The sequence below is a fragment of the Ceratotherium simum genome, chromosome 37 (assembly GCF_057802395.1).
Source record: "Ceratotherium simum simum isolate JZ-2026a chromosome 37, ASM5780239v1, whole genome shotgun sequence".
Taxonomy (NCBI): Eukaryota; Metazoa; Chordata; class Mammalia; order Perissodactyla; family Rhinocerotidae; genus Ceratotherium; species Ceratotherium simum.
The window spans coordinates 3,281,189-3,307,271 of record NC_141936.1 but is presented as its reverse complement, the minus strand read 5'-3'; the positions used below and the strand labels follow the sequence as shown (position 1 = coordinate 3,307,271).

The 26,083-nt window shown below is 54.1% G+C and overlaps 1 protein-coding gene across 5 annotated transcripts in view; it reads right to left on the bottom strand.

Annotated features, from left to right (window-relative positions):
• Window positions 1-26,083, bottom strand: part of HDAC4 (histone deacetylase 4) — a 339,331-nt gene that overhangs the window by 63,792 nt on the left and 249,456 nt on the right. For 3 of the 5 annotated variants that reach the window (XM_087424602.1, XM_087424600.1, XM_087424599.1), the window contains exons 9-13: window positions 23,224-23,336; window positions 19,238-19,354; window positions 18,955-19,153; window positions 11,663-11,901; window positions 1,253-1,510 (exon numbers count right to left, since the gene is read on the bottom strand). In XM_087424602.1, the coding sequence (XP_087280728.1) occupies window positions 1,253-1,510; window positions 11,663-11,901; window positions 18,955-19,153; window positions 19,238-19,354; window positions 23,224-23,336 (926 nt within the window). The remainder of the gene's footprint in view (window positions 1-1,252; window positions 1,511-11,662; window positions 11,902-18,954; window positions 19,154-19,237; window positions 19,355-23,223; window positions 23,337-26,083) is intronic. The other 2 variants (XM_087424601.1, XM_087424604.1) reach the window with 1 other exon arrangement.

Here is a 26,083-nt window from a genome sequence, read left to right as displayed (position 1 = left end):
CACCCACACGGGCATGAAGCCCCCTCCCGGGCCGTGACCACTAGGACAGCCAGGCAGGCACGAGCCTGCACAACAGAAAAGACGGCGGCTTCCTCCTGGCGTAACCTCTCTGTTTTCATTCAGTGTTGGCTCCATCACACTTGGCAGAGTAGTGGGTTAGTGCCTGGGGTGCCAACAAAGTGGCCCGAGAAACGAGACAGGCCGCCCTCTGCATGAGAAACAGAAAAAGCACTATAAAGTCAGCCGTGGAGGGTGTGGCCTGCTGCCAACCCCGAGGTCTCAAGAGAAATCTAAGAGCTGATTCTGTGTGTCAGGAGTTGTGGCAGGGGCCGAGGAGCAGCAACGGGCGCACACCTCGGCTGTCAGAGGGGGTACCTGGCTGGGTAGCTGGCATGAAGCCTAGCAAGAAGGGAGCAGATGAGCCAGGGCCCCCATACCCCAGACGCAGCTCCACCCCTGGAGGAAACGATCAGACTCTACCTCATGGGCGCCCTTGGCTCTCACGTCCTTTATCAGGAACAAGCAACCTCCCTGGTGGCACTCGGGCTTCTAACACGGGGTTTCCGACTTGCTGGCCAGCTGTCCTAGTGTTTTGTTGACTTGGCAGTTTTATTTTTCACTATAAATTAATAAATCATTCATTGGATCTATTCATCAGTCTCCTGTGAGTTTGGTTATTCTCTGTCAGTACCTGGGGACCTTACTGGCTCTGGGTACCTGGCTCACACTGCTTTTCTGGATCTGTAAGGCTGGTCACCACTGCCTCCTTGGCCCCAGGTAGGTCAGGCCTACCTTTTTGATCAATTAAGAAATCAATCTCCCTCTCCCTGCCTTTAGTGATTATGCTGAATCCTGTCAACACTTGAATTTACGTTATGGATGGCCTACAGATCTGAAAGAAAACCATCCCCAAGGAGTTTGGGGCCAGCATTTGCTGGAACGCAGGTGCATAAATGCTCACAGTGGACAAATGGCCAGTGTCTCTAGTACAGCTACCATAAAATCGGCACCAAACCACACCTACCACCCACAGCACAAGGGAGACGGCCGAGGACCTGGACAGGCAGGAGTGGAAGGAAGAGGCCCTCCAGTTTCCACTGACCACCCCCAGAGGGCACTGCCCTGAGGGGGACATGGGCCACTGCCCGAGGACCCGGCCCCCATCCACTCTCCTGCCCCACCTGGCCCGTCCACTCTCTCCTGCCCCTGTCCGTCCTCTCCCACCCCGCCTGGCCCCCGCCCACGTGGTCACCTGTCTGAAGAGCAGCTCCTGCTCCGTGGGCTGGCGCTGGCCTGGCTCCGCCTCTCGTGGGGGCTCAGCCTCCTCGTCGTCACTCTCGATGGGCTCCTGCTTCACCCGCACTCCGGCCAGCGCGTGCGCCTCCTTCTGCCCGGAGAGCCGGTCCAGGTAGGGCTCCTCCAGGAGGGCCTGGTGCTCGCGGAGCTCCTCCTCCGTCTCCTCAGGGTGGCTCTCGGGCTGCCGGGCCGGCTCGCTGGCTTTGGGGATAATCTGCAAGGCAGAGGCAGCGGGTGATCCAGGGTGACTGGGACTATCGGACAGGAACAGGCACAGCTCGGTATCTCAGAAACAAAGGGAGGGACGACCCTGAGGGTATGTCCTCGTGCTGAGCTAAGGTCACAGGCCTGGTCATTCACCCACATAAGGACGCCGGCGCTGTCCGCGGTGCTGGGAGAGGAACTCCGAGGCCCCAGCCCAGGTTCTGCCCAGCCCCGGGAGGAGACAGACTGGCCCGCCTGGTGTGCCAGGCTAGAGAAGCGTGATGAAAGTCAGGTGTCAACCCACATCTGCAGCTGGGCGCGAAGAGGAGAGGCCAATGCTATCCCTGCTCCTTATGGCCACAGCCGCTGAGAGAAACATTGCCCGACACTCCTCTACCTGCCACCCTACGAAAATTCGCATCCCCAGTGCTTGCTCCCAAGTCCCAGGTCACTGCGATGATCGTGGCCTCTCAGCACTCATCAGGGGACAGGTGGCTCTCTCCTGCTCTCCTCCTCTGACCTGCTCACTCCTCGGTCTCTCTGTCCTGGGACTGCTCCTCAGCTCACTGCACCTTTTGGGCAATCCTTTCCCTGCTGAAGCTTCCACGTGCTGGCAACTCCCACATGCAGATGCCCAGCCCCGACCTCGCTCTTTGTTTCCAGACCCACCACCCGACGGCCTGCTAGACATCTCGGCTCAACGTGGATGCCCACGGGTACCCCACACACGGCCCAACACTGAACTCAGGGAGGTTTCTTCCAAATCTCTCCTTTCTCTCGGACTCTCTCTCAGCAAATGGAATCCTCTCCAGCTCCAGCTGCTAAGTCACAAACCCGAGCACCTCACTGACTCCTCCCTCTGGTGCCCGTCTGTCACTGCCCGCGCGCTGCTCACCTGAAGTGTCTCTGGAGTCGCCCTCCCCCCTGTCCTCACTCTCCTGCTCCCTTCCTGCATTGGGCAAGGACATCTCCTGCCGAGATTACAGCCATGGCCGTCTGGGAGGCCTTCTCTAGTCTATCTCCGCGTGGCAGTGAGCTTCAAATGTGCCAACCTGACCATGTGCTGCTCCCCTGCTTAGAGCCCCCTAAATGCCTCCCCACCATCCTTACTTTGTGAGCTCCTCCAAGATCTCCCTCTGACCTCCCACTCCAGCCACACCACAGCTGTCCACGCATCACCACACCACATGCCCCCTCGTCCCCATCCTCCACACCTGCAGGTCCTCCGATGGGCTCCCCATGGCTTCCCTCCCTTACTGGCCCCTCTGCACTGGGCTAACTCTGACATCCCTCAGGCCTCCAGTGCACAGCTTCTCCGGACGTCCTCTGACCTCCAAATGAAGGCTGGGTGAGCCCCTGCGTGCTTCCACATCCCTCTGTGCCTCCCCACCGCCCCAAGTCTAAGGGTCTCTCTTGACACATGATCGGTCTGTCCGCCGCGGGAAACAAGTCGACGGCAGATGGGCCTGGCCCTGGCTCTAAGGAAGCGTGGACTGCCCTGAAGCCCTGGTCGAGTTCTGAGTGAGAGAACAGTGCTGTTGTGGAAAACAAATCTTCCCAGCATGTTCTGATTCTGTTTCTAGAAGGAAACTGAGGTTTTCAAGGCAGCCTCGTGTTTTTCACTCCTGAGGATTTGTATTTTCACTAGTCCTCAGAGAACTGCCTGCCTTCTCACCCACAACACGACAGGGCACAGTCTGCCCCACATGGGATGGATTTGGTGGGCACTTTCTGCAAGCACAGTGTCCTATCAGCTCGTTACCAGGGGCCAGCTGTACAGGTGAACACCAGGCCCCGGCCCCAGAGGAAGACTGTGGTGTAGACACGCACACGAGACATGGCTGAGTTCGCACCCTGGAGCACCTGCCCTGCTTTGATGTAAGACAATAGAGAGTTTAGACTGGACTAGGGATTTATGTTATGTGATCATCATTAAACTGCTTATAATAAACATTTTACAGTAAAGCATGACTGTGAAAGTTGAGCCAGGGAACCCACTGGGCACTTTCTTTATCTCCAACCCCACGGCAACTTCTCAGAAAATTTCGACCCAGCACGGGGAACAGAGAGCAGAGAGCCGGCCAGAGCAGGGTTAGTACAGATCCCAGGAGAAGGCAAGCCGGCGAAAGCAGGAGAGAGCCAGGAGGATGCGTACAAGCCAACAACTCGATTCCAAATGAATCACCTGCCAACCTTGTCCCAGTTGCTTTGACAGGTTTCTTACATTGGTTTATCAGAAAGCGTTTTAAAAAATCTTGGCAATTGTGAGATTTGTGACGGTCTCTTACTTGTCAACCCCATCCTCTTCCTGCACACCTGGAGCCCGCGAGGCCCCACTGTGAGCTTCGTAGATAGACCAAGTCCACTCAGGCAGGTGCCAGACTGTGACTCCCTGGCTGGAAGGGGGCAGGGAGGACCTACTCCCCAACAGCAGAGGGCGCTGAGCCTCTCCTGGGCCTCCGGCATCCACAGTCATCTGGAGCAGACCTCAGCATATGGCAACAAAAGCCTCGGCTTTAGGGATGACAAGGTCACAAACTCTCTCCTCTCCTTTGTCCCTGCAGGGCCTGGAGGAGTCTGACAGGTAACATGATGGGGTTTACTGAGTGGTTTATGGGAGGTTTACTGAGCAAGAGAGAGGGAATTGAGAAGGTGGCTAGGTGACAGACACAGTGAGTGGATGTCACAGCAGAGGGGTTGGGCAAGGGCCCACAAGGAGGGAACAAAAGCAGCCAGGATGGATATGGGAGTGGCATGGGCCTTCAGGGTAGACTTCTGATGAGCTGGAGGCCAGGGTGCAAAAGAATTGGCAACAGGGCTGAGGATACAGGGACAGGGGTCAGGGTGGAGGATGCGGGGATGGGGGCTCACACAACAGGGTGAAGGATGCAGGATGGGGGCTCCGACAACAGGATGTGGGGACAGAGGCTCACACAACAGGGTGAAGGATGTGGGGACAGATGCTTAGAAGGTTCCCAACACCACGGACTTGGCCCTCCAGACTACAGGGGAGAGAGGCTGTGCTTTCTCAGAGGGGTGGCATGCTCCTGCCTGTGCTGCAGAAAGATCTTAAACGGTCAGACTGAGAATGGGGCGGGGCTGGTGAGCACCTGCTGGGAAGTGACACACTGGGGGCTCAGCCAGGCAGGGCGGAAGGCCAGCAGCGGGCTGGATCCAGGTGCAGTGAGGGAGGGCCGGGCAGCAGCATTGGCTCCTGGTGGACGTAGAGAGTGAGCAGGGGTCCCCGGGATACTGGGCAGGAGCAGAGGACGGCTGCTGCTCAGATGGAGGCGGCTGGCCAGGGCGGGAGGGCAGGGCAGGAGCCCGGCTCAGAGACGCTGAAACCCAAGCGCCTGGTGGACCGTGAGGAGACGCCCCCTGAGAAGCGGATCCGAGTGTGGGCTTCGGGAGACAGGTCAGGGCTGGAGACGACTGTCAGGAAGCACCGAGCAGACGGACAGTGGAAGCCGCGAGCACAGGGGCTCCACGCACAGCTCCCGGAGCCAGTACTGCAGGGGTGAGAGGCAGGGAGCACAGAGACAAAGGAAACCCGGAGAAAAGGCCAGAGAACCAGAAGGAGAGCCGGCGTGTGCCAGGAGAGGGCTGAGGGGAGGGAGACGGGGCGGTGGGGCACGCTGTCCTGTGGAGGAGGACACCTGTAGGCTTGGAGTCAGCTCTCGGACACTCACGAGGAGGCAGGCAACGCGCCATGAGCCCGGGAGAGGGCCGTGGGGAAGCGTCTGCGCCAGGTGGGAGCAGGTGTGGGGAGCAGGCGTGGCCACCTGAGGCTGCTGACCCTGCAGGGAGGTGACACGGAGGTGGTGCCAGCTCCTGAGGGACCCGGGGGCCGTTCAGAGGCCCAGCTCTGAGGAGGTCAGTGTGTCTGAGGACATGGGGCCCCGGCGCCCCTCCTCGGGGTGGAGGCCCGGGAGAAGCGACTGAGGGCAGAGGGGCCAGCCAGGGCCCTCCGGGGCTTCGGAGGAAACCAGCTGTGACAAAATCGAGACTGTTCCCGCAGAGGAGAGAGAGGGGCCGTGGGAAAGCATGCCTAGTGGACAGACACGCTCCAGGCCTGGCTTCCCTCCCATGGGTTCCTTAAAATTTCAGAACTACAGAAAAACGTCAAGAATAGCGTGAGGAACCCCACGTGCCCTTCACCTGGATACAAACAGCCGGACGGACAAGAGATGGGGGCAGAGGTCACCTGTCCTTCTGCCAACCCATATGAGGGCTGGCGGTGGCCGCACGACCCCACCTGGGAAACACGTCTGCACGTGTCTGGCCTTCCCCACACAGCCACCCGCTGGGGACTCGCACTGATGAATTCAGTGACGAATCTACCCTGTTGTACGTACTCCAGTTTCCTCTGTTGTTCCAGTAACGTCACTTGTGGCCTTGTCTGGTCCGATTCGGGTCCAGACGCAGACCACACGCTGTGTTTAGGTGGCCTGTATGAGGCTGACGCTGCAGAAGTGTCCAACCGGTCACTCTGTAAGATGCCCTGGATGTGGAGGGGGGTTATTCCCTCAGGAGGGGTGCAGGAAGGAGTCTGGGGCAGGGCACTAACGGGGACCCTGGGTGGGGGTGTGTGTCCCGGCACCGGTGGTGTTGGTCCATCAGTGGCTGAGGCGGCTGGGCGGGCTTCTCAGTGGAGAAGGTGCTGGCTGCCCGCTGATGTCAGTTTGCCATCTGTGGGCTGCATTCTACTTCCTTCCATGAAAGACGCTAGGAAGGTTTAAGGGCTGAATGGGTGCAAGTCTCAGAAGTTTCTGGTTAATGTCCTGTGGCACTCTCTCCCACGTGACCCGGCTTTCCGCTTCCAAGTCGGCCTGGGCTAGGAGTGCAGCGTCCACTCCCTTCCTCCTTTATCTTCACTGTCTTACAGAGCGTCCTGAGGTCACAACCCTGTTCCTGTAGCCCTTTCTGGCAGGGCCTGGCAGGGGCGTGGCTGGGGGCCGCAGCCCTTGGAGGGTGTATGGGTGGGAGATCTAGGCCAGCAGAAGGGAAGGAGGGGGGCTGGCCCGGTGGCACAGCGGCTAAGTGCACGCACTCTGCTTTGGCGGCCCGGGATTCGCAAGCTTGGATCCCAGGCACCGATGCACCACTTGGCAAGCCATGCTGTGGCGGCATCCCATATAAAGTGGAGGAAGATGGGCACGGATGTTAGCTCAGGGCCAGTCTTCCTCAGCAAAATGAGGAGGATTGGCAGATGTTAGCTCATGGCCAATCTTCCTCACAAAAAAAAAGGCGGGGAGGAAGGAGGGAGGAACTGGAAGATGGCAAGGGCCCAGCCTGCCCGGGGAGGCTGATGACGGTCAGAGCGACACAGCAGAGTGGGAACGTGGAACAGCCTGCTCACGGGGTGAAGGCCCCAGTGCTTCTTCTAGCACCTTCTCAGCTTCCTTGGAAAATGAGGGCATCTGAGCAGAGGCCTCCAGGCCCCCTCCAGAGGAGTTAGGACATTCTGGGCTTCCATGAGAGACAGCCTGGCTCTGGTGAAGGACTCCCGGAGGCCCGGACCATGCAGACCCCGCTGTCCTGAGGCGCTCTGGGTGGGGGCAGGGACCCGAGCTGCCGCCAGCTCCCTGTAGCTCACGTCACAACCCGAGACACAGAGAGGCTCCCCCGGGGGGGCCTCAGTATAGAGGATGCCTGGGTGGGATGTCACCACGGCAGTGGCAGGTAGCTTGCGTCAGTGGCCTCCCTGTGATGCAGAGCAGGCTCCATCCGGCACACGGCCACCAGGGGTCTTGGCTCAGCAGTGACGCAGGTGCTCACGGAGCCAGCCCCCTTGGCCTCTCTGCCTTGAGATGCAGCCCTGCTCTCCACCAGTGGGGCTGAGGGCCGGACCACACAGCATAGCTACCTCGGGAGGTGATGCTCCCACAGGCGACACGACAGTGGAGATGCTGGCAGTGAAACAGCAGCAAACTGGACAAACAGATCAGCTCTTTGTCTTCCAATGGCCTTCTGGCCCTAGGAGTCCCCTTTATCAATTAAACGAGAATGAATGCAACTCCATATTCAGAACAGTACATTTTCTAAAAGTCAGACCAGCGTTCAGGGCCAAAATCTAACTGGTAAACATGCCAATATTAATTACACCACCCAAATAAATGAGTCCAAGTTCTCCTCCTCAACATTGAGAATGTTGAGGGGCTGGCCTGGTGGCATAGTGGTTAAGGTCGTGCGTTCCACTTCGGCAGCCCGGGGTTGCAGGTTCAGGTCCTGGGTGCGGACCTATGCACACTGCTCATCAAGTCATGCTGTGGCGGCATCCCATATATACAATAGAGGAAGACGGGCACGGATCAGAGCAAATCTTTCTCACAAAAAAAAATTAAGAACGTTGAGCTAAAGGGAAACACGTCCACCTCCGAGGGATGCATCAACCGCCAGCACCATAGGTCCAGCCATCATGTGATGTTCAGGAACCCTGCAAGAACCGCCTTCAGCAGGAACGCCTCCTCACTCCCACCGGAGCGGTGCTTTCAAACACTCGCTTCTTAACAGAAAGAAAAACCCGTTCCTGCCTCTGACACGTTTCCACTTTACACAGACTGCACCACACCTGAGGTCATGCGCAGGCAAACACAAAGGGGTGATTTCACTCCCAAAGTTTAAAGCTCCACTAGCCCTTTGATGGCATGCATTCTCCAGAAAGTTCCTTCACCCAGCAAACCTTTATTAAACACTTCTGTATGCAAGGTGCTGGGCCCTGACACAGACGCTAACACAGGTGGAAAGCCGCGGTGAAGGGCCGGCCCCGTGGCTTAGCGGTTAAGTACGTGCGCTCCGCTGCCGGCGGCCCGGGTTCGGATCCCGGGTGCGCACCGAGGCACCACTCCTCCAGCCATGCTGAGGCCGCGTCCCACATACAGCAACTAGAAGGATGTGCAGCTATGACAGACAACTATGTACTGGGGCTTTGGGGGAAAAATAAATAAATAAAATCTTTAAAAAAAAAAAGAAAGCCGCAGTGATCACTCCGATCATGGGCCGGAGGTGAGCAGGGCCAGCTCCTGGGTTCATCATCTCCGCTTCGCAGTTTCCTCAGCCAAACGCGGCCGTCTCTTGGCCGTGGACCTCGGGGAAACTGCGGTGGTCATGGAGGGCTGAGGGGGATGCAGCAACAGGGAACGCCTGGTCTCTCTAAGGGGAACATCGCTGAAGCAGCTGCACCCCAAGGTCGAGGCTGGACGAGCAGCAGATCAGGCAGGAAATGGCTGCAATCCCCAGGCACACAGGCCAGGGCTGCAGGAGGGAGAGCTGCCAGGAGCCGGGCTCCAGTGCCGTCAGGTAAGGAGCCCGTGAAGAACGCCATCCTCCAAGATGAAGGGCAGAAGCACCGGTGCTAGACGGGACCAGACACGATCGTCGCTCCTGAGCATCCCAGGAGAGCGGTGTATAAACATTTCAATCAACTGTCGTTCGCTACCGTAAATCAATCATAGAACAGCACCCAGGGAGATTACCCAGTTTCTAAATCATTCTGTTCAAGAATATACCACATATGAATAGGTGTTTCCTGTCTTCCTAAAACCTCCTACCCCATCACTCAGATAATGACATAATACAATTAAGAAGCCCAAGTTTACATTAGAAGGATGAATGTGAAGTGCCTTTGACACCTGGGAGTGAACAGATGTGGCAGCTCCCGTCTCGTCCCCAGTGAGCAAGTGTCTTTCCTGTCCAAATGGGGGCGGCACTCAGTGGCCCCTCCTATCTCTGTCACTGCCCTGTGCTGTCTGGCTAGGAGAGCCTGTGGGGCCCAGGAGGGCTCTGGGGTGGCGGTGATGACCTATTTCCTAATGCCTGATGGGCAGCAAGGGCCTGGGCTTGGCCTGCGCTGGGCATCTGGTCTGGGGCAGCCGGCTACTCAGGAGCCAGGCGCCTGAGGACCCGTCCCCTCAGCCCTGTAATGGGGAACGCACTGGGGTGGATTGGGTGACAGTGGCTGCCAGCTCTGAGGGATGCTGCTCGAGCAGCCCCACTGTCCTGGATGGCCATGAAATCAAAGCCTGTGGACCACTGTGGGGGGCTGGGCCGGGCTCAGTGGTGGAGCAGCCCTGGGAAGATGTGCTGTCATTTCAACAAGCAACACTCTGACAAAAACACACTGGACATCTGCCATAGGCTGGCACCATGCCAGACACTTGGGTCCACCAGTGGACAACAGGAAGACCCCATCCTCGGGGGCTGATGTTCCAGCAGGGGAACCAGACACGAACACAAGACACAAGGAGTGGACACCTCACTGGAGGACAGAGGAGGGTAAGATAAGAGGACAGGGCTGGGGAGCAGTTCTAATTGGGGGCTGGAGGCCCATCGAGAGGTGACAATCAGGCTGAGAGTGAGAGAGCTGAGAGCTGGGAGTGTGACAGTGAGAAGATGCTCCTTCTTTAAAGATTAGTCTTCTGACCCAACACCTAGACTGGGCTGGGACTGTAGGGCTGGAGCGAAGTGAATCAGGCGAGGGTGAGGAGCTGCCAGTGCCACTGGTCAGGGCTGGCTGCACGCAGCAACTCACCCTGACAGGGTGGGCTCCCCCTCCACCATTTCATCTCCACACTGGCATGGGACTCTAGATACATGATTCTTCTAAAGTCTCCTCCACTTATGCCAAATAATCTCCCTCACCCCTAATCCTTTCCCCTCTACCCTTTCTTTCCTCAGAGAAGCAGACAGAAGAGCCCAAGCACGTCTGGCACATGAGGACTGATGACCCAGTCCACCTGAAAGAGGGGAAGCAACGGGTGAGCTTTCACGGCAAAGATGCATCGAGAAGCAAGTCTAGCCATCCCCAGACCACCAAAGTTCTCAAAGTGTCTTTCAGAAAATCACCAAAGCTGACTTCTATCATCTCATCCTCTGATTTTAATAGCTTTATTGTGATATGTCACATACCATAAAATTCACACTTTTAAATGGTATAATTCAGTAGTTTTTGGTATAATTAGAGTTGGGCAACCATCACCATAATCTAATTTTAGAACATTTTCATCATCATCTCAAAAAGAAACGTTGTGCTATCATTGGCAGTCACTCCCCATGACCCCTCCCCCAGCCCCAGGCAACCACCAATCTACCTTCTGTCTCTATGGATTTGCCTATTCTGGACATCTCATATAAATGGAATCACACAGTACGTGGTCTTTGTGTCTGGCTTCTTTCATTCAGCATCATGTTTTCAAGGTTTGTCCACACTGTAGTGTGTATCAGTACTTCATTCCTTTTTATGGCTACATAATATTCCATTGCGTGGATGTGCCACATTCTGTTTAACCATACCCCAGCTGATGGGCACTGAGGTTGTTTCCACTGCCTGGCTATCATGAATCATGCTGCTGTGAACATTCATGTACCAGGCCTTGTACCATCCTGCACAAACAGCTGTGTGTTCTCATTTCTCTTGGGCACATACCTAGGAGTGACCTGCCAGGGTATATGGTAACCCTGTGTTTAACCTTCTGAGGAACTGCTGGACTATTTTCCTAAGTGGCTCATCTCATTCTCTAATATTAAAGATGCTTTATTTCAAATGTCAGCATTTGAAAAAAGTTACTCAGAATAGTTGTTTTCATATTTTAACAACCAGCATAGCAACACTAACCTTCCCCACTACTTCCTGCTGAAAATGGGCCTTGTGAGTGACTTGTAAGACTCTGCAGGTACGTAGACCTCTGTGGGCTGGCCTGGGCGTAAAACCCTTTCTGACGATAGTATTCCAATGGGCAAGCACATCGCAAGTGCCAAGGAAAATGTGTTTCTGGGTCTCCAGGCCATTGTAAGGCTGCGGACCTTCTTTTGTGGGTTTGCTTAGAGAAGATAAATGTCCTTAAGAAACTCAAGAAAGAAGTGTCGGCCACGTAGGATACACCACGCAGTGACACAAAGGCTCCACGTGCACAGCCTGTCCAACTGCACTTACTCCTGCTGACGGGCACGCAGGGCCCAACGCCATGCCGGCCACCCTGTGGAGAGCAAGCGCTTCTGAGATCTAGCCCCACACAAACGCCCAGCCCCTGCCCCGTGTGCTGAAGACTGCGCCCACTGTCCCTCTTACGTCTCCTGGCCTCTCTCGAGGTCAGACAGGGGCCGCTGCTGGACAGTGAAGCTGCAAAGACGACACCACTCGCGCGGGCCGCGCCGGCAGACCCACCTTGTTCATATGCAGCTGCTGCTGCTGGAACTGCTGCTTGTGCTTCTCCAGGAACTGCTGGTGCTGCTGCTGGATGACCAGGTGCTGCAGGGCCTGCGCGTTCTGGGGCAGCGGGGCCGACTGGGTGCGCCCCAGTGGGCGGTGCTGCCGCAGCTTGTGGATGGAGGGGGACACCCGGTCCGTACCCACCAGAGACTGTGCGTGCAGGGGCAGCGCTCCCAGGCCTGAAAGATACCAGTCTGAAGATAATATGGAGGAAAAAACAGCAGAGGGGAAGAGGAAGAAGAGAGGAGGGAGAGAGGGCTGTTGAGTAACTGATGGAGGCCACTGGGAACTGCAGCTGCCAGCCCGGGCGCCTCCTCCCTGAAGCCCACCGAGGCCTGACTCCGGCACATGCCGCGTGCCCTGAGCTCGGGCTTCAGTGAACAGAGACCGTCATTTGGAGGTAAATGTCTGTGGACACCCAGGTTGATGGCGTAAACGGGCGTCCTGTGTGACGGGCTTCAGAGCAAAGTCGCCCTGCCCGAGAGTGGCCCTAGCACAACTGCCCCTCAGAGGGGCCCAGGCCCTAGAAAGGTTCATTTTGATTTGGACAGCACTGTGGGGGACAAGAGAGGCACACATCCTGCTGAGGAAGGCTGTGATGGTTCTGGTGGCCTCCAATGTGTTCCGGAAGACCACAGATAGGGCTCTTTCCAAACTGACACAGAAACTAAGTTTAAGGGAAAAAAATGGTCCTTAGGGATCAAATCATTTTAAGAGTCTCTTAAAGTGTTGATGTTATGCACAAAGAGGGCATTAACACTTTAAGAAGTCCTGACACATACTGTCAAAGTCTCTTTCTACAAATTTCTACAAAGGTTTTGCCAACTTACATGCCACCAGGAAAACGGCTGCTTTGCCACACCTGTACTAGACTGAGTGTTTAATTAAGAGGCTGTGTTGATAGGAGGCGATTTTGTTTTAATCCGCATGTGAATCTTGTTTTAAAATCCAAGCTCTTCATGTGAACTCAGGAAGCTAAACATTTTTCCTTCTGTATGCTTTTCATCCATCTGTATGTTTTCTTTTACAAATCGTTGGTTTAGGTAGTTTACCATTTTCCATGGTTCTATCAGCAAAGGGTCTAACAAACCACTTCCCCTGCTGAGTGTCTGTTCCCCTGGCAACCCGAGGTGGACACACTCTAAACAACACTGCTCAGGATGAAAACGACCCCGGGGTCAAGGGTGTCTGACTGGAAGAAATGGCAAATGAACTGCCCAAACCAGCATTCAGCTGCCCAGAGTGCACGATTCCTGGAATGGCACACGTGCTCACACCTGCCCGAAGTGGCCCTGCTGACAAAGGGTGGCTCCCGCCCTCTCTGTCCCCAGGGACTCCAAAGCCAGTGGGGCTGTGTCATCAGATTTAGTTGAGCCTAAGACCCATGGTGGGCAGTGCACTCAATGTTTTTCTTGTCCCTTCCTGGGGGCTATTTCTAACTTTAAAAGCCTATTTTGTATACAAATAGAAAGAGCGCACACACAGGAAAAAGAGATCCAACCCTAGTAAAATTGGCCCTCACCACTTTTTCAAAGTTAGTCAACTAGAGTCCCTTAAACCACCATCACTTTTCATCCAACCCCATTGTTTTCTGGAAAGACAAGTTATCTTACATTTTATTATCTGCTTGGCTACTAAAGTGAATAATTCAAAAGGTAAAATCATTCCCTCAAGTTTTCTAGAAAAGTTAAAAAAAAAGAAAGACATCATCGTACAGAAGGTATTTCAGAATTTATCAACTGTTGATCTAGGAATTACGGGGGATTCAACTATTTCACGGAGGATTTAAGGAAGTTGGCCACACAAAGCTGCATTTACAGGATTAAAGGTTATCTAGTTACCAAAAAGGTCCCTTTTCAGAAAACAAGAAGCTAAAATACATTTTCCTTAGTTTTCTGTTTGCTTTTTTGGTGAGGAAGATCAGCCCTGAGCTATCATCTGTGCCAATCTTCCTCTACTTTGTATATGGGACGCTGCCACATCACGGCTTGATGAGCAGTGTGTAGGTCCACACCTGGGATCCAAACCTGTGAACTCTGGGCTGCCAAAGCAGAGAGTGCGAATTTAACCTCTACGCCCCTGGGCTGGCCCCCTTAGTTGTTGTTTTCTTAAGCCTTAGTGGACACCCAAGAATGGAGGCAAAGTAAGGGACAAAGCTACAGAGCCCATGCTGGGTCAGCCAGGCTGGCCCTGCCTCGTATCCGCACAGAGGCTTCTCTCAGTTCTAGAAGGAAAGACTAATCCCAGAGATTCGGCTTGCAGGTTTGACAGAGAATAAGGAACAAGGCACTCAAATGGGCCAGGTGGCTGTGCTTTGGCTTCTGCAGGCTGTCGTGCGGCTCTCCAAGAGCTTTCCTCCCCCGCTTCTGAGGTTCCCAGCCACCCTCGGTGAGCAGAGACACTGCCTGCACTGGGTGGACCTCCCTGAGGACACGGGCTGGTGTTCCCGCGGGGACGCGGCAGACGGGAAAGGCCTGACTCTCAGACCCTGACTCCGGCAAGTACTCCTGCCTGACACGGAGCTGCCTGGGGGGAGGCCCTTCAGCTGGACCCCGTTCTACTCTGTCTCCCGCCCTCACCTTCTCTCAGCCTCATCCCACCCACCCCCAATTTCACTCTAGTGCCTCCCGGGGTGTAAGACTCCGGGGCTACCACACCCAGGGACAAATCTACCGATCGGCATCATACAAAACTGAACATCCTGACCTTTGAGTAGCAAACCCATTAGTGGCCAGGTGGTTTCCGATTTGGAAGATAAGATGATCCCTCAAATCATGAACAACAGTTCTGATGACACACCTCTGTGTGGTTTTCAGTATGGACTATAAAAGACTTTCAAGCATAAAACCACCGTGTATTCAGATCGAATCCTGTCCTAGGTGACCCGGCTGCTGGGCCAGAGCTGGTGAGGTACAGGGACAGAGCCAGACTCCGCAGCACGGCAGACCTGGGGACCCTCTCCGGGCAGGGAGGCCTGGCCGCCTGGGGCCTCCTTCACTGAGCACCAGGGCTGGCTGGGAGGCTCCCCCAAGGCTTCCGTTCTTCCCACCCACAGCAGCAGCAGAAGTCCCCCCAGGGCCCGGTGTACCGACAACACCCCACCCTGGTGTTGGAGCTGAGAGAGGAGTCCCTGTGTTACACCCTTGCTCCTCCCAGTGGGACTGGGGCTGGGCCAGCTTCCCTGGAGGTCCACACTAGAACATGCATGATAAAAATGACCCTTCTTAAGTGAGCACCCTGGCATTTACTCAGTCAGCCAGGGTGTAAAACACTTAGCACTAATTAGTGAGTTTGCAAACAGAGGCACACCACATCAGATATGGGGGTTAGAGAACTATAGAAGAGGAAAAGTCAGATTGCTCCGGCATTCGGGACTCAGCTCTGAAGCGCTGGCCTTTGCATGGTGGGACTCTGTTTACATAGATGAATTTACACAAATGAGTGACTTATGCTGCCTGTGTCCTTAAAAATCCATTGGGTGTATTCCGTTGCCCTGCATACAATGGCTCAAGTTTTCAAAACCCTTCAAATGAGAACAGACAAGGCAAGAGTCAGGTCTAACTGGTGGTTTGCAATCCTGCTGCACATTAGCATAACCTGGACGCTTTAAGAAAACCCTGGGCAGTAGGGTCCCATCTGGACCCGTCAGTTTCTGCTGGAGCCTTGGGGTAGGGGGGGCACTGGCCAGAGCTGAGGATAGCAGTCACGCCATTTTCGGGCGCTATCAGGACTAAAAGGGAGTATGTAATCACTGCTACAGAAAACAGCAGCAACCCACACTCAGAACTGTGACAACGGGGCAGCAGCTGCCTGTCAGCTCCCCTTAACCACACTGGCACGCCACATCCCAACGAGTGGCCAGAAGGCTAGAATCATGGGTGACACAGTCCCATCCACCAGGTACAACACCCCCTCCCTATACTTGGCCTTTCTCCACCTATCACCTGTCGACTGCTACCTAAGGTCTCAGTGACGACGCCACCTCTAGGAAGCCTTCCCTGACACTCACCCTGCTGCACGGCCCTAGCCCCAGCCTTCTCCTCCACATGCCCTGACTAAAAAGCTCTTGGGGGGCCCGTCTCCCCGAAACCTGGTGTATGGGAGACGCTGGTTTGACAGTTCTGTTCATTGGCCAAACGCAGTTTGTGTCTTGCCTTGAAATGGTCACTCAATCCCCACTCCCTGCCTTGGCTAGTCACTCAGAGACTCAATCTCGGGGACTGTATCAGGAAACTCTGCTCTTTTCAGGAGAAGATTCAAGTAAACGATTACTGTCTGCTGGTGCGTCATGTGGGCAGCTAATGTCAAGACCCCATGAGCCACACGGAGGCGGGGCATCACATGCACCTGAGGGGAGAGGGGACGCAGCACCGAGACCCTGCACCTTTGCTCCCCTGGGACCCGGGCCAGACACTCCCCCCACAGGGCCTCTGTTTCCAAGACATTTGTGAAACGGAGTTGTTCTAGCTCTGACATTCCATCCGTCCATCCACTGTGACTATCAGCAAGAAGGGAGGTCTGTGGGCCGACCCCTTGCAGAAATTCAAACAGACACAGGCAAACCCACGGTGATTCTTCCTGGTCCTGCACAGACACGAGCTTCTCGGCAACCTGACTTTCCCTCGGTTCCATCCCAGAGAGATTTACTGTGTACCTATCATGCGTCAAACACCGTGTGGGTGCTGGGAGAGGAAGGGCCATCGCAAAATTGTAGGAAAATGCAGTCTGTTCTCCAGGAGGGAGGGGGTCAGGCAGGAGGGACGGAAGGGTCAGCAGAAGCTGTGCCGAGGCAGACAGAACTGCACCGGATGCGGGCAGAGCACAGCGAGGAGGGCCGCGCCTGCGGGAGCGGGGCCTGAGGGAGGAGAGGGGCTTTCAGAGAGGGACAGTGGCTTCCAGAAGCCACCTTCAGCGGCCCAGTCAGGGAGAAGGAAACCAACATGTGTGGGTGCTGCACAGGGGAGGGGAGGGAGAGGCCCAGAGTAGGCCTGCTCCTACGGAAAGAGCTGGGATGTTACTCCAGGCCGGCGCCGGCCCATGGAACTTTCGTGCTGATGGAACGCTCCAGGTTCGCAGTGTCGGTAGCCAGCAGCCACACGAGCGTTTGCTACACGGCACCTGTGACTGAGACACCGAATTTTAGTTTGGTTTTAACTTTCCACTTAAATGTTCATGGTCACATGTGACTGGTGCTCCTGCACTGCAGGGCACGGCTCTGGACAGGGGGAGGGCCTGCCAGGCCTTGAGAGGCTGGTGGAGCTGGAGGACAGGATCAGAGGCAGCCACCCGGTCACGAGGCGACTTCCCACAAGGGTGTAGGGTGATCCTCAGAGACTGGAGGCAAGGACATGATCCCAGGGAGGGAGCGGGGAAGGGCCCCCGAGACCCTGGGAAGGACAGGGCCTGGCTGGCGAAAGCAAGGGAGAGAGTGAGGTTGAAGGATAACAATTAGAACACCAAAAGTAACTACCACAACTGTAACAGCCAACATCTAAAGACGGCTCACCGGTGTCAGGTGTCACCCTGCATTAACACGCACAACTCATCTAACCCTCAAAAACTCAACGAGGCAGATACTCATATTATCTCCACTTTAAAGAAGGGGAAACTGAGGCACAAGGTGAATGGGAGACTCCCTAAGGCCACAGAGCTGGGGATGAAGGAGACTGTGCTGTTGCCTGCAGTTGGGGTGCCCGGGATGACGAGAAAGCCACTGGAGAGGCCGTGCAGGAGAGAAAGGGCCCGTGGATTTGGGGGTGGGTGGGCAGGCAGCCATGGTGCGGTGGCACACAGCAGCACAGAGGCGAGCCTGCCGGGTAAAGAGGGCAGAGGCAGGACGGAACGGGCTAGGGGACCTGATGCCAAAGGGCCTGAGAACTCACCCACCAGTGAGTCTCAGTGCCAAGAGGCAAGCTGTCGGCAGCCGTCGTAACAAAAAGGGTTGCCAGACCACACACAAAGGGCAGAAGAAGCAACCTCATCAACCCCACCAGAGGCCGAGCTCAACACATTTACTGGAGAGGTGAGATTTGTGCAAAACTGTTACCAAAGCCCGAGAAGAAAGGGCTATTTTCTAAGAACCTGAGACACGTGAGATTAAGAATGCTATTTAACCGTGGACAATAAAGTGATTTCGAGGAGACGAGGCGAGTGATAAACAGACTCCTCTCTGATGAAGTGAAATGAGCAAGGGTCCCAGAAATCACAAAGAGGGCCAGACCCACCTGACGTTTTAAGAAATGATACGAGGAGATTCCTCCTCCACTCGCACTCCTGACACCCGATCTGGAGCGCCTAACAGCTCGGATGCGATTTTAGATACACCCTCATGATCCAAATGCTCGCGAGCCGTCTCCTGAAAGCCAGGGAAACGCACCGCGAGGGCTTCTGCTCCCCCAGGTACACTGGAGACCCCTCAACCCTGTAAAGGGCAGAGACACCAACGCAAGCCATGTGGGGACACCGAGGACACACAGACACAAAGGGGCACTAGTGGAAAATGGAGTTCGCCGTCTACATGGCCACCCACGGTGGCAGGACACGGCCCCTCACACCCAGACCAGCCTGGTGACTCCACAGAACCATGTGCTCCAGAGGCAAATGAGCACAAAACCAGAAAACCAAACCCAACCCACCGACCAGACCCGCACTGCCCATAGGTCAGGACTCGGTGACCACCCTGACGTTACTGTAGATTTTAATTCCGAACAAATAAACAGATTTCCAGGAAGCCAAACAGATGGTGCACAGATGTGAGACGACAACGCACAGCAGGGCATGCTCTCGTTTCACGGCAAACGCCCCACATTCCGTCATTCCTTAAGTAACGCTTTTACACCGTTATTGCTATGCAAATTTCATAACAAATTTCCAATTTTTTCTAAATATAACCACCCCTTAGACATAGGGGCATATTTTAAAAACATTTTTACTGCTAATAGGAACTATTTACCAGAGTCAATTCTGTGCTTCCATCACATGTTCAACTTGATCCAGATGGAAAAGCAAATCAGAAGAGCCGTCAACCTCCTCTCGAGAAATTAAACTGACGGCACAGCCGACATCTATTTTTATTGCCTCCACCTAGCTTTGCAAGTGAGCCTTGGTTTATCCAACATTCCCCCTGATGTGAGACGAGCAGTGCACGGAAATCCTGGGGTAGAAACAGCTCCGTTGCCTGCCTTCTCCCCGAGCCGACAAGGCCCACCACTGCCAGAGCCCGCGCCCGAGACCCGCCTGGTGCTCACCTGTGACGAGGGGCGTCTGTGCGGGCGGCTGCTCCAGCAGGACCATGTGCTGCAGAAGGGGGTTGTGAGCCGCCCCGCCGTCTCGCTCCAGGGGTGCCGTGCTCAGGTAGGGAGTGAGGTGGGTGCCGGGAAAGAGGGAGATTCGCTGTTGGAGGGCTGGGAGAGTGAGCCTCTCGGCTTCCTGCTGGCCTGCCGCCCCCTGGAGAGGCACACAGGTGACATCCAGGGTTATGGCCCGGTGACAGCCGCCCCACACCACACAGCCCCAAGGACGCCTACTTACAGTGGCAGGGCCGGTGGCAGGAAGACCCAGGGTGATGTTAGGCAAGGAGGGTGACGTGTAGAGGGGGAGCGGTGCCACGGAGCCTTCTCGCGTCACGAGTCTGTGCGCCAAGCTGGTCTGGAGACAGAACACATGACGGCGGTCACACAGTCTACTACGGCCAAGCACTGGCAACACACACCAAGAGAAAGGACAACAGAGAACACTCCAGGGCAGGCCAGGCCCAATTCTGAGATACCGGAGCACAAAAACACACAAACAAATCAAAACATACACGCGAGTACGACACTTAAAGCATGGCTTCACAATCCATCCAACTCTTGCTTGTTTTTATTCAAATTGCTTATGCATCACAAAACTATCAGAAGAAAATCTAGGATAATTTAACTTAAAAATATATTCTTATATATTTATAAGTTAAAATAACTTAAAAATATATTCTTAGAGTTGGAAAAGTCTTTCCAAACGACATCAGAAGCAGAATCAATGGGAAAATATTGATTAAAAAATCCCCTAAAGGCAAATCCCTGTAAAAGGCAAATAATGGTGACAACAATATTGACATCTAGGGTAGGCAACAGTTAATATATAAAGAGCTCACAAATCAAACAATAATTAACAAGGAGAAAAGTGTATGGCAAAGACGAAGGACAAAAGGAGAACAAATATTTAAGGAGAATAAACTCGTGAAAGAAACCTCAGCATCATCAGTAATCTAAAAACATATTTAAAAACCTATCAAGTTGGCAAAGATTTTTAAAAACTGATATCATCATCTTGGCCCAGAAAAACAGAAACTGCTGCTGGGTGGATTACAAATTGGAGTACTCTTTTTGCAGGACAGTTCGGCAATCCATGTCAAAAGCCTTAAAAATTGATCTAAGCTTTGATCCTCAAACTCCACTCTCAGGAAGAACTCTTAGGAAATAATCTGGATGCACGAAAAGGCGTGGCGACAGGAGTGCCCCCTGCAGCCACGTCCACGGAGGTGAAGGGCACTTATCCAACAGGAGGTCAGGAAAAGTCTCGTTGATTGCTTAGAAATGTATTCACGGTGTGTCGGTAAGTTAGAAACAGAAGCTGTAGAGCTGCCCACTCTTTACGTAGCAGATGTAGACTGTTCGAGCGTAAGTCAACAGTAGAGATTATTAGGACAGACAGAAAGGGGCGACAGCAGCAGTCTCTGAGGATCTGAATCACTGTGATGTTTCACATCTTTTTGCTTCCGGAACGAACATTCTTTGCTAAGAAGGACACAGTTTTATTCACTATATCACCAACATGATGGACACTCACTAAGTATGCTGAACGAATGAGCAAACCACGAAGAGAATGAGTGAGCGATTCTGCATGACGAGTAGGGGGGTTGGCAGATAGAAGTGTGCATGATGGGAAATAACGTTAGTAATGAACACATAATCGATTTTTTCTAGTCCTTCTCACAGTGGACTATGTAATTAAGGATGAGAAACATTTTGAGTGCTTTAAAATTTCACGTCCAAGGAGAAAACCTACGAGCTGAGGGTTATTATAAGTTGTTGTAAACAATGGTGGACTGTCTGCAGTCCCCACTAGAAAACGAGCTCTCCGCTGTGGGAGGACAGAGCGACGACCCTCTCCGGGTGCAAGTGTGGATATTCCGGACCGTGCAGAACTCCCTAGGAGCCATGTTTAATGGTGTCATATTTCGGTGTCATGTGGAAACACACACACCTTATAGACCTTGTCCTCACACTGTAAGAAAACAGGGAGGACTGGCTTTCTGCCCCTGGAGGAACTTAGCGTGCTCGTCCCAGGGAAATCGCTCCGGGCAGCTCTAGTGTGCTCACATGTTCAACTGCACAGCAATGGTAAAGGGCTCCTGCGAAAGCGCTTGTCCTAGACAAAAATGTTTTTACTGCAAGTAGAAGAAATACCAACAGCTATGCTTTAGAGAAAATGATTGAGATTGCCAAGGAAAGCACGATTCCACTGTTTTATAATTATCCAGGAACAAAATAGGCAACCATTCCAATGTTTACAAAGTTATAACTTCCTCTCTATAACCAAGGCTATTTTTTAACCTAATTTCTCTTTAGAAATGAAGCAGCCTTCTGAGAATTATCTGCATTTGGATTTGTCCACATCTGTGGTGCTGGCCATCTCCATATGCCCTGTGATGGGCTCGTCAGCCTCCCGCTATTCCACAGGAAGTCCAGGCCGGGGTCAGAGCGCCTGCCGGACACACCGCCCTCCGGATCACCCTGGGCTTCTGAACTGGACAGAGCGCCTCCACCGAGGAGGAGTTCTTGTCTACGGGTCGGGGAGCCCTGCTTCCTCTGTGTAAAGGAGGTGGAGGGTGGGGATGCTGAGCCTCCCTCAGTCCAGGGGCCTTCGAGGTATAACAGTGAAAGGAGGGGCAGAGCCAGGCCGGGGACCCTGCTCCCGCTGTGCCTCCCCACCCGCACGAGGACCCCATGCCACCTCTGGACCAGAGGAGAAGGAGCGGCCAGCCCTTGGCTTTAGGAAGCACGGAAGTTCTCAGGGAATTGTCCAATTCTAACAAAACTTGAAATCCACAAAAGACATCCACATGGGATCAAATTTTCAAAGCCCAGCCCTGCCGATGATAATGAACATCTGATGTAAACCAGGAACACCTGCACTTTGTGCATTTCTTGTGACTCCTTTGACATCGTCTATAAATCTGCAGTAGCTTAATTGACATTAACACACGATTTGTCAAAATTAACACATAATTTAAACCAGAACCATACAGACCCACCCACAGAAGGCATCCTACAATAGGAACCATTAGGTACATAACTGCCCATATTAAATAAAAATCAGGGTCCATGACTGCTATTGACAAGATGTACCTAGCATGAACATCTTGTTCCAGGAAGCAACTTTCAGGCTGAGTTCTTAGGCTAGTTACACGGAGACCTCAGCTATGACCTCATCCTACAGAGAAGGATTGTTAAAACTTTTAATAATCTAGTAAGTTCTTAAACAGGTAGGTTGTTGACAAGGACAGGTAGTAAAAGAAATAGATGTATGAAGGCAAAAGAAGAGAAAATTGAGGTTAAGCAAACTAGAGGCAGTCATGCAAAATTCATTCCTGTAGCCATCTTTGTTTCTAAAAATCTGTTTATACATAAAGTGTCTAGAAATTTGAAATGAAAAAGCTAAGCACTTGTGCCTGTGTATCCCAACGAAGATCTGCTGACCCTCTGGAAGGGCAGGACTCACTTCTAAATAGTTACAGAGGAAACTAAATAACTGCATCTGATTACAGCCTCCTGAAGTTCGGAGGAACTGCGAAAGAACTCAGAAGAACCCCCCACTCAGCAGAGCTGTCTGCAGCACAAAGCAGACGGCACTTCTGGCTCAGTTCACCGGGAAAGCCACTGCTGAGGCGGCTCCCCCACGCAGCCACCCTACCCAGAGCCGCGCTCTGCCAGCGTGGAACTCTCTGCTCCTCCTCACCTACTGGTCAGTGCCTGCCCCTCCCAGGCCACCCAGGAAGCTGTGTGGAAGCATGCCCTGGGCTGGCCGCCTGGCCCTCGATTCCTGGGGCCTGGCATGGGGCTGGCCCGAGGTGGGGGCTCCAGAGACCCTTGTGGGACAAACGGAGGGAGCCCAGTGAATAAGAAGTGAAATGAACCCATGGAGTGAAGGTCCTGGAACCCACTGCCTGGGAAGTTGCCCCCACCCAGGTCTCCACAAGGACACGACCGTCAGACAGCCCCGGGGCCTCCAGGCTACTGAAGAAGCCACCCCCCTCTCCCTCTCGAGTCTGACCTCATTCCCTCCAAGTGATTCCAGAACCTTCTCACAGTGTCCTTTCCAGGATGCCTCCTTCGTCAGTTTCCCCCACCTCAACCTGGAAGGTCAAGATTGCAGGGCAGTTGTACAAAGTGGGCATCTGAAGCAACTCAGATCTCTGACTGGGCCTCGGGGCCGGCACGGAAAAACGCAAGCCAATAGGAGCGCTGGGCACTGACCTCGGCCGGGATGCTAGGGACGGCGGGCGCGATCCCGTTCTCCGTGCTGACGTTCCCGGAGCTGTTGTTGGGCGAGCTGGGCGCGGAGCCTGGGGCACTGCTGCACGCCGAGTCTGCGGAGGGGAGAGACAGTTGTGAGCCTCACTCGGCACGGAGGTCCTGGGCCAGGACACGGGACATGCTTTCCTGGGCCTGAGCTGGTTTGGCGCCCCATGGATTTCTGCTTTCAGCTTGCTGATTGGCAGAAACCCCATCAAGAAAGCATATACCCTCAGTCCCCAAACAGGGACAGCGGACATGACCAGGGCCCCCGAGCAGGGACAGCGGACGTGACCACAGCGCCTGAGCAGGGACGGTGGGGCTAACTCTCTATCTTCAGGTTAGGGACTGCCTCAGGAGCTTGGCAAACCTACGGCTCCCAGGTGCCCCACTTGAGCCTTTTAAAGCTGTGCATTATCAGTTTTATTCCTCTTGTGAATTTCAAGATGATCTTAAACACCAGAAAGATAAGCTCTTAAACAAAATATTCTAACAACAAAAGACCAGGAAACACAGAAGCCAAATGACTGTGAACTGTGAAGGTCAAATTCACTGTGCTCACTGACAGAGCCACCCACACTGGTGTTCACTTTGAACTAAATCCTCTCATTTTTCCTACATGATACCAAACACCCAGGGGAAAGTGCAGCTCGTGGCTTCTGCGACTCATCAGTCATCTGAAAACACACCGAGATATTCTCCAAGGAAGTGTCAGGTGTAAGGGGCTGCCCCCTGCTCGTTGTGGGCACGCTCCGAGTTGACTGTGACGGAGGAGGGGCACGTTCACCCCAGCTCTCCTTCCTTCCACTATCGCTCTTCCGTGCATGCACGCTTCAGGAAGCCGCTGTGACCGTCGATGGTAACACAAGGGCTCATCTGGCTTTTATGTGTTCTTGTTTAGTTGAAAGGCATTTTAACAATAACATCACTTGGTAAAACCTTCCACAGAAAACTAGCCCTGACCTGCTGTCTTTGCTCCTCTGAGTGTCCGCCGTTCACAGTCACTCGCAACGCTCAGACCCTCGTCCCCAATCTGGACTCGCACAATACACAGGTCAGGAAGGAATGGCAGGCTGGGACACTGAGGGGAGGCTGAGGGACATTTTCCCTAAGGAAAGCCCCGCTGGGGGTGGTGTGCTGAGCCAGGCCACCTTTCAGAGCCGGAAGGTGGAACGGTTCCCAGCAAAGCCTCTCCCACGGCCCCCAGGGCTCCCCCCAGCCCAGGAGTGCGCAGGTACTCGCTCACACCAACTCAAGTGCTGCCCGAGCCCGCGAGAGGCTGGTGACCACAGAGCTGCCTGTGGCTGCCCCGTGGGCCAGGCAGATTCTGAAAACTGGTTCCAGATATAATGCTAGGTGTCAGTGAGGAGGACAAGGGTGACGATGGGGACAAGAGCAACCATTCCACAGCTCCCAACCCGGCAGACTTGGTTCCAAGAGCTGTGCTTCTGTCAGCTCCTTCATCCCTCAGTAACCCTGAGGAAGGCACAGAAGAGGAAACTGAGGCAAAGAGAGGCGATGTCATGCCCCCAGCTCACACGGCTGGAAGGAGATGTCAAGGGCAAATGTATATCTCAGTTAATCTAGCAGACCGTGAACGATTTCTTCCTCTGCACCAAGCAGCCGTCCACCCAGGAACATCCTCACAGCAGGTGTCTGCACCTGCCAGGGGCAGGGTCCCCCTCCCACCCCTCCGGGGTTCACAGAGGCTGCACAGGTCGGTCCACTCTCCCAGGCATGATAATGAACTCAGGACCCAGTCCCCACCCCGCCCCTCCTGCTCTTCCCCGCCCTCTCCCTCTTCCATGAAACACCCAATCCAGAGCCCGCTTCTCCACCTGGGAAAATCATGCTTACTTGCACTGCACTAACTGGGATCCACTGAGAAGGCCACCTGGGCTGACAGGTGTTACGCTTACTCCGCCTCCGCCCATCTCTGACCGTGGCCACCACCCTGCCCTTGGGTGCAGTCCACCATGACCCTGCCTTGGACACCTTTCTGTCCTTGTCCTGTCTCCAGCTACACACTGGGTTCCATCAAATCTTTCTTTAAACGTGTGTCTCCTAGTAGTATCACCAGATAAATACTGTCGCACGCATGCACGGGAAATCAGGACAACGTTTTGGGGCAATAAGAAATAGCTGGCTTTTCGTCCATTTTCAACTCAATAATGTTGATTATTTTTTCATTCCACCTCCAAGAATCTGGTCGAAGGAAACAAATATAAGCACATAATCATCATGACATTATTTGTACCAGCACAAGTGAAAATACCATGAAAGGAGCCAAAAGTGCTTGTGACTAATATCAGGTGAAAAGGATCTAGAGTGTATCTATGGTAGGAACTCAGCAGTCCCAATCGGGACTGGGGTGTGCCTCTGGAAGTGGGATGCACCCTTAGGATGGCGGTGCACCCTCTGGATTGGGGTATACCCTTGATGCATGGGAGGCACCCCGGGAAGTGGGGTGTGCCCTCAAAACAGGAGGTGTGCTCTATGGAAGTGAGGTATACCCTCGGGGTGGGGGTGTGTCCAAGGGCAGCGTGCACCTCGAGGTGGGGTACACCTTGGGAAGTGGCGTGCATCCTCAGGAAGGGGATATGCCCTTGGGAAGGAGGGTGCCTCTCAGGAATGGGGTCCTCAGGACACCGCTCTGCCTGGCGGGTGTACTTCTGCATGTCGACCACTAGATGGGGGCCGAGAGCAACGTGCTTGCTAAGAGCTGAGAGGAGTGAGCTCCCTGCTTTCCGTCTGCCCACCTGTCGGACTCTTGCCAGGAAGGCTTTAACGCTCTCCAGTGGTTCAGATGCTGTTTAATGGG